The 12,772-nt window shown below is 42.4% G+C and overlaps 1 protein-coding gene across 1 annotated transcript in view; it reads left to right on the top strand.

The window, feature by feature from the left end:
- LOC135700872 (uncharacterized) overlaps positions 1–12,772 on the top strand; it is a 194,584-nt gene that overhangs the window by 6,822 nt on the left and 174,990 nt on the right. Inside the window, exon 2 of the mRNA XM_065221533.1 lies at positions 10,979–12,314. Within this exon, the coding sequence (XP_065077605.1) occupies positions 10,988–12,314 (1,327 nt within the window). The 5' untranslated portion in view covers positions 10,979–10,987. The remainder of the gene's footprint in view (positions 1–10,978; positions 12,315–12,772) is intronic.

The raw sequence follows: 12,772 nt of genomic DNA, 5'->3' as shown, positions 1-12,772 counted from the left end.
GTGACGTTTCGGCCTTCTACGGATTTTTCGACAGATTGGATCCATGGATGTTTAGATCGACCACTCCGTAGGGCATCGAGACAACTAGCGGAAGCCGTCAGTACGATTGTGTTTTGCTGTTTATGCAACTTTGATGCAGCAGCGTTAAAGGCAAATGCTTCTGCAGAGAAGACGCTGCAAATACCTGGTAAACAGTAACTGAATTGATCGCTACTTATAACCACTCCAGCACCAGTGGAGTTTCCATCTTTAGAGCCATCAGTGAAAACTTGTGTGTGTGAGTGGTAGCCATCAGCGATGAACTCTAAGAACTTTGGTATTACGATTTCCTTGTTTGTTCCCGCTCTGATGGTGCTTCTCAGATGATTGTCGATTTGTGGAGTTAGTGTGTGCCAATGTCTATCAGTGTCCCTTAGAATGCTGCTTACCTTCGGAAGGGAGAATCCTGCAGATTCTAGCAGGAGTTCTTTAGCTCGTTTTACAACCGGATAGTCGATCGTATTTGGGTTTTTTTCAACGAGTCGTACTGCTAATTGCGAAAGACTCTGTATGAGTGCTAGTCGGAAGGGAAGGCAACCGGCCTCAGCCATGATGGAGATGATTGGGCTGGTTGTAAACGCACCAGATGCTTGGCGCACTATATCGTTATATGTGAGTCCAAGGATTCGTACCGTACCTTCAAAGTTAATGCTAGTGAGTCCTAAGCCAAATAACAGTTTGGACACAACCAACGCTGAACCAACCTTTAGCAGGGTGGTTCGACTGCTTCTCTTCAACCGGTGCCCTAGAATTCGCAGGATATGAATCCTTCTGCTGCAACTTCTTTTGACAGAGTTCAGATGTTGTATGAAGTTGAACTTTGCGTCCACCAGGACTTCAAGAATCTTCGTTTTTCACACCCGTGGAATTGGGGTGTTATTTATATTGATGGTACGACCTCGTTTTCGATGCTGTAGGGGACAGGCGTGTAATAGCTTGGATTTGGTTGGGGCGATAGAAAAACCAACGCTTAAAGCCCAATTGGTAGCAGCGTTGACACCTTTCCTCAGAAATTTACGAATTATTCCGTGATTTTTTCCCTTCACTATAAGAATGACATCGTCGTCATACAGCAGAATATCGACATCAGGTGGCATTTTATTGAAAATTGGTTGCATGGCCACCAGAAACAAGGTCACGGACAGTATGGATCCTTGCGGAACCCCGTTTTCCGCTTTTCTGAGGCTTCAAGTGGTTCCGTTAGCAGCCATTTGGAAGTATCTATCATAAAGGAAGCTAGATATAATGTTCATCATTCGTCCAGATATTTTCCAATCTGCTAGGGTGCGAAGAATACCGGATCTCCATGTCGTGTCGTAGGCTTTCGATATGTCTAGGGAAACTATTTCCACATGTTCATCGTTACCGAGACTGATGAGAGATTCTAGCTTGGCTAGATGAGTGTCGACACCTTTTCCAGCACGGAATGCTTGTTGGCGTGGATCCAATTTTTTTGTAGCTTCCAGTTCAGTGATCAGGCGGCGGTTCACCATTCTTTCAAACAGTTTACCGAAACAGCTTAGAAGAGTTATCGGTCTGTAGGCATCTGTTTTGCTACGATCCGCATCAGGCTTTGGTATGGGTATTACTGTACCTAGCTTCCACTGCTTCGGAAACGTGCCATTGTCCTAAACCCTATTTAGGAGCTCTAACAGGGCAGTTTTGGCAGAGAATGGTATCCGTTGCAGCAGAAGGTAGCTTATGTTGTCAGCACCAGTTGAGGAGCCTCCTCTACGATCAAGAGCCCACATCAGTTCTTCCATCGAAAAATCTACGTTGTAGGGTTTGTGTAGGTTTGGACGCTGGGTTTTGACGAAACTACGAGCGTCTGCTTTATGCTTCTTCCGAAATTTTTCAGGGTAGTTGGCATCAGATGATTTCCTTTGGTATTCATCGGCCAGTGCGTCCGCTATTTTTTGGCCGTCGTTGGTCACGCCCGTTGGAAGATTCAGTGTGATTGTGTTGTTTTTTCTTCTACCATTAAGTCTATTAAGGGGAGGTTTACTTGGATTTGGCTGAAAAACAGTTGAACTTTGGAATTTTTTTTCAGGAGTATGAAAAGACATACGAACTTCCGGTTTCGATAATTATATTTGTCCTTATATATTTTCCTGAATACTTGGAAATTTTTTGAAGGTAAAAAAACAAAATGGCGGCTCAAAATGGCGGCTCGCGTGGAGGAGTGTCAGTCAGGTTTTGCTGCAGAACTTCGAGTGCACACCCTCTGGTGGTGAACTGAAATGGAAAATTTTTATTGTGGTTAAAGTTGATAATATTCCCTATGGCTTATACCTAACTAGAACGAAATCCGACAAAAATTGACCAAATTATGGACATTTGAAAATTTAGTGCTTTTTTTACCCCTTTTTTTCTCACTTTGACCTTGCTTAAAAAATAGTAACTAGCATTTTTTTTTCATTTCAGGTATAAGCCATACAAAAAATAGTATCCTTCAAAGCGCAATTTTCCGATTGTAAATTTTTTTTTTTGAAAAAATCCAAGTAAACCTCCCTTTAATGTTGTTTCAAATTTGGCTAGCTGAGCTGCTTGGATTTATGCTTTCAACAAAGTTCTCCCAACTTTGTTGTTTCGCGTCGCTGATGGTTTTACGGCATGTTGATCGAGCTTCCTGAAATTGCTTCAATGCAGTAATTTTTCGTGGATCATCATGGCTCAGCCGACGAAGAGCACGAAGTCGTTTACGCCTTTCCCTTATTGCTGCTTTGACCTCTGTATTCCACCATACTACAGCCTTCGGTCCGTCCTTCCCAGTAGATTTTGGGATGCTAGCTTCTGCCGCCGAAATGATCCTGCTTGAGAATTCCTCCACCGTCAGAGGTTGTCCCGGACGCAGAGTTCTGCTAGTGAGATTTTCATACAGGTCCCAGTCAGCTTTATCGTAGATCCACCTTGCTCGATGCTTCGGTTCATCTTAGACACTGTAGATGTCAATTAAAATTGGGAGATGGTCACTATCGGAGCAATTCGGTAGGATCCTCCAGTTGAATTTGGCAGCTATCGATGTGGAACAAACGGAGACGTCGAGAGCTTGAGAGGTCCCGGTGGTGGGATCTATCCGAGTATGAGAACCATCGTTGAGCACCAGCATGTCGTGTTGTACCACTAGATCTAAAATTTGTTCACCTCTTCTTCTCGCCTCTGAAGCTGATGGGCATAACCTGATGCCCCAAGCTGTGTGGTGTGCGTTTAGATCGCCCAATAGCAGTACAGGTTTCGGGAGTTCGTCCAGTAATTCACGAAATAATCTTGCAGAGTTTTTGTCTTTAGGTGGCAGATAGACCGATACGACTGTTATATTAGTCGGAGCGTGTAGTTGAACGGCAATTGCCTGGATGTTGGTTTGTATTGGAATCTGACGAAAAGGAGTTCCGCTCTTGATAGCCAAACCAGCGCCTTGTCTGCCATGGGCTGAGCATTGACTCAATAGAAGCTGGTACCTATTTCCCTAGACTCCAGTGGATAGTCAGCGTTCGTTTCTTGCAGACCGATAACGACAAGTTCATGTTTCGTGGTCAAGATCTGCAGCTCACTTTGGTGTGAACGAAGGCCACATATGTTCCACTGCATTGCAAAGGAGGGTGGAATATTGTTGTTGTTGGAAACCACAGTGTCGTCAGAAGACTGGGAAGACAACCGTGCGTTCTCTTTTTGAGGTAAAGATTGCGGTGATGGGAATGGTGCAGCCGGCGACTTTGGTCGAACTGGACTGCTTGATGGCTTGCGTTGTTTTTCTTTCCGGGCGTTGCTGCTGTTGTAGTTCAACTCGACTGGTTTCCGGTAGGATTGAAGAGATGCAAGGCACTCGTGGCTCACTCCATTCCTGTCGGTCACTGATTGACTTTAATGTGGACAATTTTGTCCTCCTCCTTGTATTTTGGGCAGTCACGTGACGTGACTGAATGCCCGTTTCTGCAATGGAAACAGTGAGGTGGATTATCACACTGCTCACCGTCGGCCAAGTGAAGAGGTTGAGAGCATTGCATGCAGACGCTGGTTTGTTTGCAAAATTTGCGAGGATGACCGTAAGCGCCGCAGTTAAAGCAGATCATAGGTGATGGATAATATGGGCGTACTGCGATTCGCACCATACTGAAGTACACATATTTTGGTAAGACCGACCCATGGAATGAAATAATCAGTAGAGGAGTATTCTGCAGTTTGCCGTTAACTCGCTTCTTAATACGTCGAACTGCGTGTACACCTTGCGACCTCAAATTTTCCTCAATTTTTTTCTCATCGGTATTGGTGCAGTCCAGATCATACACGGTTGCCTGTATTGTGTTGAGCGTAGGATGAAGGAGAATTTCAATTTTTGACCCATCGGTAGGTTCCGTCATTTTTGTCAGCTTTTCGACGATCGTTCTCGAATTAGTGCGGAGAAGATATCGTGATCCACGTCCTTCACGGGTAGCTTTCACGGTTTTGGCTTCCTTTACACCGATTGCCACTTCAACTGATGCTCCTACGATGAATGGATCCGGGAGACGAGATTCCTGATTCTGCTCAAGATCGTTAATTTTCCGCTGCAACACTAGAACCATAGTTTGGCCCATCGCATCTTCACCCCGCATCCATTCAGGAATTCTTCCATCGCCTGGGTCTGGAGGGTCCCCGGGTGGGGTGGAAGAGCTGCCGGTCATTTGACCGGAGCTCAGTGAGACTTTTAGAAATTTACTTCACTTTGACGATTTTTCGCGACCAACAAACGGGAACCGATTTTCGACACTTTTCAGTTCACACTGCCGCTCGGGACACACTGTTCAGTTCGTTCCTCAATGGGCACTATCACAACGATGTGTGTATTGGTGACGTTATTTTTGCAGCCACCACGTGATATTCGCACTAAATGTTTATCACTTTACAACACTTTCGTTTGGAATCTCACGAAAAATTCACTTTAGCTGAGAAAGCACCACCGAATACAATCACGTGACCACTGACCGTGGTATTATTAGTCAGTGCTACTGAGCAAAAAGATCAATTCCAATTTGAGCAACTCGCGCGTGTTGATATACAACCGTAACCCGATCACTCGAAGTGACTTTCAAAGTGAATAGAATTCCAAGGGAAAGAGTAGCATTCAAGGGGCATTCTGAAATGAATCCATTGAACATTCTGAGAATAATTCCGAAAATGTCTTACTGAGGAGCATTTTAAGGTTATTCCGAAGAAAATTCCGTTGGAATTGAATTCTGAGGATGATTCCAATGAAATTTCAAGGAAATTGCAACCATGTTCCAGTGATAATTTTTAGATTATTTAAAGGAGAGTTCCAAGGGAATTGTGAGGAACATATGAAATAATTTATGGAAGTCCTGAGCAAATCTTAACAGCAATTTCTAGAAAAATCAATAGGAATTTCTGATGAATACAAAGTGACTGCTGAGAAGAACTCCAAGTGAATTTTATGGAGAAATCTCCAGGAAGTTCCTATGCAATTCAAAGAGTGTTCAGCATATGTTTTTCAAGGGTATTTGGTGCAAACTATAAGAAAATATCAGGAAGAGAACTAAGATGAAATATGAGGGTATGTTGAGTTTATTCAAGCAAATGCTTCAGAAAATACTGAAGAAATCTTGTAAATATATCCAAGAGTATCAAGATCCAAGATTTGGAAAAATTTGTTATATTAATAAACATTCAAAGTGGTTTTTGTTACTTAATACGTGAAGTTTACATGAAGCTTTAGTGTGATAATTTATTAGCAAGAAAAAGGTCTGAATAGGGTAGGTTGATAGTTCCGCTAGAGTACGGCAGTATAAAAATGGAATAGAAGTTGAAAATGAGCGCTTTTCGTTGCTTCCGGCAACGTGGGCCTATAGGTAGTGGTGTGACGTCACTTGAACTATCCCACAGCCGCAGACAGTATATGAGAAAGTCTTCTTTGTTTGCCTGTTGATTCGAAGGAATACTTCAAGTCTCCTCATCTATTCATGTAGGAATTTAGGTAAATAAGTGTGCGTTTGACTAGAATTTTCGCATTACTAGCCCTTCGCTCATTTTCAACTTCTATTAAATTTTCATCTGCCGTACTCTAGCGGAACTATCAGCCTACCCTCTTCAGACCTTTCTCTAGTTAACAAATCCTCACACTAAAGCTTCATGTTAGTGAGCATTTCCAGCCAACTTTGAAAATTAATAAACTTTGAGATTACATGTTTAGAAAATTTAATGATCCTGGATAAAGAAAAATCTTCAAGACTCAGATAGTTTTATTTTAAAACATTTTGTCTGATTCTCGAACGTGCAAATAGTCAGAATAAATATCTAAGTTTTTAAAATCATAAAACATAACTGAGTTAGGAAGATCGTTAAAATGTAACTACTCTTAAATTCCATGAATGGATCCATGAACCATTAAGTTGTTTGCAAGTATCTAAGTGGTTTCTAATGATGATAATGTAATCCAAGATGGCGGCTCTCAGATTCTGAAAAATTGTTAGATACCATACAATATGGGTATTTTCGGAACGGGGACGACGTTTAGATGCCGAAAATCGATGTTCGGCGCCATTTTAGAATCCAGGATGGTGGCCATTGATCTCAGATAAACTGTCAAATACCATACAATATGGGTATTTCTGAAGAGGGGATGACGTGTAAATGCCGAAAATCGATGTCCGACGCCATGTTGTAATCCAAGATGGTGGCTCTCAGATTATGAAAAACTTCAAATACCCTACAGTACACACTTAGAAATTAGTAATTTTACGCGTGACAGAATCCATCTTCGACATAAAGGATCAGACGTAAGCAAATAAGTCATGTAAAATTAAGTGCTCCGAGACTAAAAAGTTCGTTACTCGACGGAAAGTACGTTTGGTTGAGTTGAATTTTGTGTCTGTTATGACTCAATTTTATGTCAAAATTGACGCTCGTATATGTCAGTCTCAGAGCACCAGAGCACATGATTTTTTCTAAGTGTGTAGGGTATTTTCGGAACGGGAGCGACGTGTAGATGCCGAAAATCGATGTCCAACGCCGTTTTAGAATCCAGGACGGCGGCCATTGATTTCAGATAAACTGTCAAATACCCTACAATATGGATATTTCTGGAACGGAGATGACGTGTAAATGGCGAAAATCGATGTCCGACGCCATTTTAGAATCCAAGATGGCGGCCATTTTATTCAGATATTCCATCAAATACCCTATAATATGGATATTTTCGGAACGGTATGGACGCGGTGTTCATTCCAGAAGGCGACAAGGTCAACATGGAGGTCTACATCGGGATTTTAAGTAAGTATGTTCTTCCGTAGATCAAAGAACAGTACGGTCCGAAGCCAAATGTTGTATTTCAACAAGATGGGGCTCCGTGCCACAGCTCTAACCGCACTCAGAAGTGGTTGCAGGAACATCTTCCGTTCAGAGCGAAAGATATGTGGCCGCCATCCAGTCCCGATCTTAATCCGCTGGATTACTCAATAAGGCGCGTCATGAAGGCCAAGGCCTGTTCTAAATGCCACCCGAGTACAGCAAGCCTCAGACAAACATTGACCCGTACCTGGAAAGATTTTTTTTTTTTTTTAATTCTTTATTTAAGAGATACCTGGAGAGAAATGGATCCAGACTACATTATTATAACCTGCCGTGCATTCCGGAAGCGTTTGGAGGCCGTAATTGCAGCAAATGGAAACTCGATTGATGATTAACATAGTTTGAGACTCTGAGAAACATCCCCCTTTGAATAAATAAAAAAACTCGAAAACGAAATTTTTGAGAATTTTCTTTAATTTTGACATTGCTCATGAAAACATTATCACGCATACGGTACATCCCGAAAATATATGTTTGACACCATTTTGTAATCCAAGATGGCGGCTCTCAGATTAAGAAAAACTATCAAATTTGGGTATTTTCGATACAAGTACTACGCGTACGTGTACATCCCAAAAATCGAGGTCTGACACCATTTTTGAATCCAAGATGGCGGCCATTGACTTCTGGAAAACTATCAAATACCCTGTTATATGGATATTTTCGGAACGGGGACTACATGTAGATGCCGAAAATCAATGTCCGACGCCATTTTTTAATCCAAGAGGCGGCCAGTGAATTCAGAAAAAACTGTCAAATACCCTATAATATGAATATTTTCGGAACTGGTTCGACGTGTACATCCCGAAAATTGATGTCTGACGCAATTTTAAAATCCAAGATGGCGGCCGTTGGTTTTTTAACAGCTGCCAAATTCTACAATATGGATATTTTCGGTACAGGACGCTTGTGGATGCCGAAAATCTTTACCGATACCATATTCGAAATCTAAGATGGCGGCTCTCAGATTCACAAAAACTGCCAAATTCCCTAAAATATGCGTATTTTCGGAACAAGTACTACAATTCATGCCTGAAGCCGTAAATTGTAATGCAAGATGACAGCCTTCAGAAAAACTGTCAAATACTCAATAATATGGATTTTTGAGACAACATGTAGATGCCGAATATCAATGTCCGACGCCATTTTGAAATCCAAGATGGCGGCTTCCGGTTTCAGAAAAAGTGGGAAATACTGCCAAGTATCCTTCAATATGTATATTTTCGGAATCGGGATGACTTCTAGAGACCGAAAATCGATGTCCAGCGCCATTTTTAAATCCAAGATGGTGGCTTTCGGTTTCAGAAAAAGTGGGAAATACTGCTAAATACCCTTCAATATGGATATATTCAAAGACGATGTGCCTTCAAAGGACCATAAATTGATGTCCAATGCCATTTTGAAATCCAAAATGGCAGCTTCTGATTTCAGAAAAAAGTACGAAATACTGTCAAATCCCTTCAATACAGGTATTTTCTGAATCAGGGTTTTGTCCAGAAAACAGATATCACTGTCCAACGCCATTTAGAAATCCAATATGGTGGCTTAAATATTAAATACCCTTCAATACTTATATTTTCGGAATCAAGGTGACGTCTAGAGACCGTAAATCGATGTCCGACGCCATCTTGAAATCCAAAATGATGGTTTTCAGTTTCAGAAAAAGAGATAAATACTGTCAAATACCCTTCAATATGAGTATTTTTGGAAATGGAATGACGTCTAGAGCATGATATCTAGAAATAGAAAATGAGTGTCATGAAAATCAAAATGGCAGCTATAGGATACAGGAAATGTTGGAAGTACTGTCACAAATTCACATCAAAGTGGGTATTTTGAGAATCGCGATGATAGTTACGGATTTGCAGTTACTGTCCGATGCTATATTGAATTCCAAGATGTCTGCTTCTGCTTAAAGATAAACTGGATAGTAATGTAAAATACCCCCATAATATGGGTATTTTCAGGCTCAAAATCGATGTCCGATGAATTTTGGAGTCTAAGATGGCAGTCCTGTTAAAAAAAAACTGTCAAATACCCTTCAATCACAGACAAACAGGCGTAACTCTTTTAAAAAGTTTTTCTTGAAAACATAGTATCTCAAAACATAGGACCTCAGTAGTGACATCTATCAGGCTTCTCGCGGAAAACAAGCTTGCTGGCTAACTCGCAAACAATATTGCATAAAAGTTCTATAGAATGTAAAGAAACGTCAAAGTGATCCGATGCCAGCGCTGCGGCGAGTAGTTCGCGGAACTGATAATATTCAAATCAACCGTTAAATGCGTGAACGAAGATACACAATGAAGAGTTACGTCTGTTTGTCTGTGCTTCAATAGACGGAAAATTGATGGCTGACGCCATTTCGGCATTCCAATTTTCGGCATCTGCACGTCGTCTTTGTTCCGAAAATATCCATATTATAAAACATTTTACAGTTTTTCCCACTTTTTCTGAAATTGGCAGCCGCCATCTTTGATTTCAAGATGTCGCTGGGCATCGATTTTCGGTCTCTAGACGTCATCCCGATTCCGAAAATATCCATATTGAAGGGTATTTGGCAGTATTTCCCACTTTCTCTAAAATCGTAAGCCACCATCTAGAAATACCGATTCCGGAAATATCAATATTGAAGGGAATTAACATTATTTCCGGCCTTTTTTGAAATCTGACCTCCTTATTAGAATGGATGGTTTCTTGTCGTGATGCTCCTTTTTAAATGACCTATAGTACTTTGTCTCAGGGAACAGTATGACTGACATACGACTAGATAGTCGCGACTGGATGGATTCTTGATTTTGTCGTGGTGATCTTGTCGGGCGACAAGAAATTGTTGTTTGACGAGAATTTTCCAGAATGACAATTTTTTAATGAATCTTGTCGTGCGTCAATGACAAACGCGACAATTCCCATATCTGATACAGATTATTATTATTTAAATTCAGAACACACATCAAAAACATATTAAAATTTTAAGTCCTACAACTCACTTACGGACACTGGTGGGTCGCAACCCTTGGATTGAGAAATAGTGCTTTACATTGTAGATTGTACATTTTACATGAAAACACCGAATTGAAGCCAAATTCATTTTGACAGCAGTTGCTTCTAGTCTTAGTTTTAGCTATAGTACTACCCTAAATAATCCGAATCCAACACGTTTAAAACCCCCAAACCCTCCTACGCGATGATGTACTGTTTTCATCTCATTAACACCGCAGCTGCCATACCGTCTCGCGAATTCAATTTTCACGTGCCAAGAACAAGTTTGCAACTCAGCCCTTGCAGAGCAGGACGGAAAACATTTCCTACGCTCGCGCCATATGCCTTAGCATCATCCCAAAACATCATGACAACGCGCCGGTCAAAGCAAAACATCATCATCGCCCGTTCCTCGCCGCACCGAAACAAAAACAAAAACATATAAAATTCAAGTATCATTGAGCGCGGCGGACGTGAAATGCGCCAACATACGGACGCGGAATTTTCTAAAATATTGAAGGTTAATGATTCACGCAGAGTGTTGACGCAAAGTTCACAACCGGCGCGCTCGAAATAGCACTGAAACTAATTGTTTGTCATCTCTTTTCTCGTACAGGTGTCGAAGATGTCTTCGTCCTCGTACATCAGTCAACAACTGGCAGCGGGCGGTCCCGGAAGTGCGAGCAGTTCCCGAGATGGAAACAACAACAACAACAACTTCATGAACGGAGATAATCTACTGAAATTGGCGCTGAAGAAGCCAAAATCTTGGAAGTGGGAACTCACGACTTCCAGTTCAACGCCCAACATAAGCTTCCCGAAGATTCAGCTGTTCGACAGCCGGACTGGCGAACTGATGGTTTCGGTGGACAAACCGGACTGTGTCGTGAAGAGCGAAGATGGACTACTGGATCGAAAGAATCGCGACCAGCGATATCGAAGATCGCGCAGTACTTGCATTCGGGAGAAGATCACTACCTCCAGTGAATTCTTGAGTGATGTGTTTGAGCAGCTGCAGAATAAGGGGATGGGTCACAAGCTGCAGACCAGTGTCACGCAGTATCGGGTGGAAGAAGTTGAAGAAGAAGAAGAGGAACGCGGTTATTCCTTACAGAAGAGCAGATCAGCAAGCGAGATCCGTAGGAGTGTTTCGCTAGAGCAGAAGAAGAAAATCCGGAAGTCTCCTTCCTGTCGATCGGGTTCGATTTTGGGTAGAATTAGTGAGTGTTACAAAAGTTCGACTGAGGAGGAACCTCCGCGCCAATCCACACCACCTCCACCAGCACCGACGATACCGGAGATCAGTGTCGTCGAGGAACCACCCGAACCAAAGTCAACTGCCGAGGAGAAGAAAAACAAGATCTACAAATTGGTTCGCAGCAATGTCGGCACGCTCATAGTTCGGGAGGAGAGTTTCCATACACAGCGTAGTCTACGAAGGCGAAGGCAACTGGAAGCCGAACAATCGATTGCAGAAAACGAGCCTCAGGTGGACAAACGGATCACCATCACCGATATTCCAGATTCTAGCTATAACGATACGATCAAGGAGATCGACAACCTCATATCGAAGGTGATGCTATCGCACACCCTTCAGGACGTCCAGGAACCGCGGGCAGCTCAGAGCCGGGGAAGATCCAGTGCCCAAAATGGAAAGTCTTCGCCGATGCGGAGACGACGTTCGCGGAGAAGTGCCAGCGCCGGAAGTAATGCGAGCAGCAGTGGCGGCGGTAGTAGACGCGGTCGGAATTCACCCCTGGTGACCGTTCCACCAGGATCTGCGTCTTCGTCGTCGGATGAAGATCTGATTGCCCTGGCGGAAAGCCGATTCGGGTCGCTGAAACGAAGGGGACGGGCAAAGTATAAGCGCAACAGTACGGGTACAGTGAACGAGACCACGGTGGGCAACGGAGGCGGGCTGGTGAATGGCAGGAAGCAGCAAGAATCGAACGGTAGGTGGAGAAGTTTATAGAATCTTGATAGTTTGTTAAGGGGCGATTCAAATATGGCATCCATAAGGTTTATGATTTTTTTTTACCACGCTCGTTCCCCACCTGTGTCACAAAATCATGGACGTCATATTTGAATCACCCCCAAGGTAGCTGTTTAAATTTTGCGGTATGATCTGTTTAATTAACTAATACAAGCTGGGTTAGAATGTTGTTGATTTCCAGGCCAAATAGTAACAACAACGAAAAAATCAGACTAGACCTTCTCCACACTATGCATAATTGTTCGTTATGGTCAATCATTTAACTTTTAGATAACATTCAGTCATTTTAAAATCTTGCAACAAATTTCCAAATGGCGTATTGGATATTTGTCGACAAATAATAACTCAAAAACGTAGCCGTGGTCTGTCAATAAGGCCACTACTGGTCCAGTTTAGTAAAATCATGATGTTTGGATT

The sequence above is a fragment of the Ochlerotatus camptorhynchus genome, unplaced genomic scaffold (assembly GCF_037179485.1).
Source record: "Ochlerotatus camptorhynchus isolate MF236.1 unplaced genomic scaffold, CSIRO-AGI_Acam_v1.1 ptg000013l, whole genome shotgun sequence".
In the NCBI taxonomy this organism is placed as follows: Eukaryota; Metazoa; Arthropoda; class Insecta; order Diptera; family Culicidae; genus Ochlerotatus; species Ochlerotatus camptorhynchus.
Note: the sequence above shows the minus strand (reverse complement) of the source record. Positions and strands in the feature narration are given on the sequence as shown.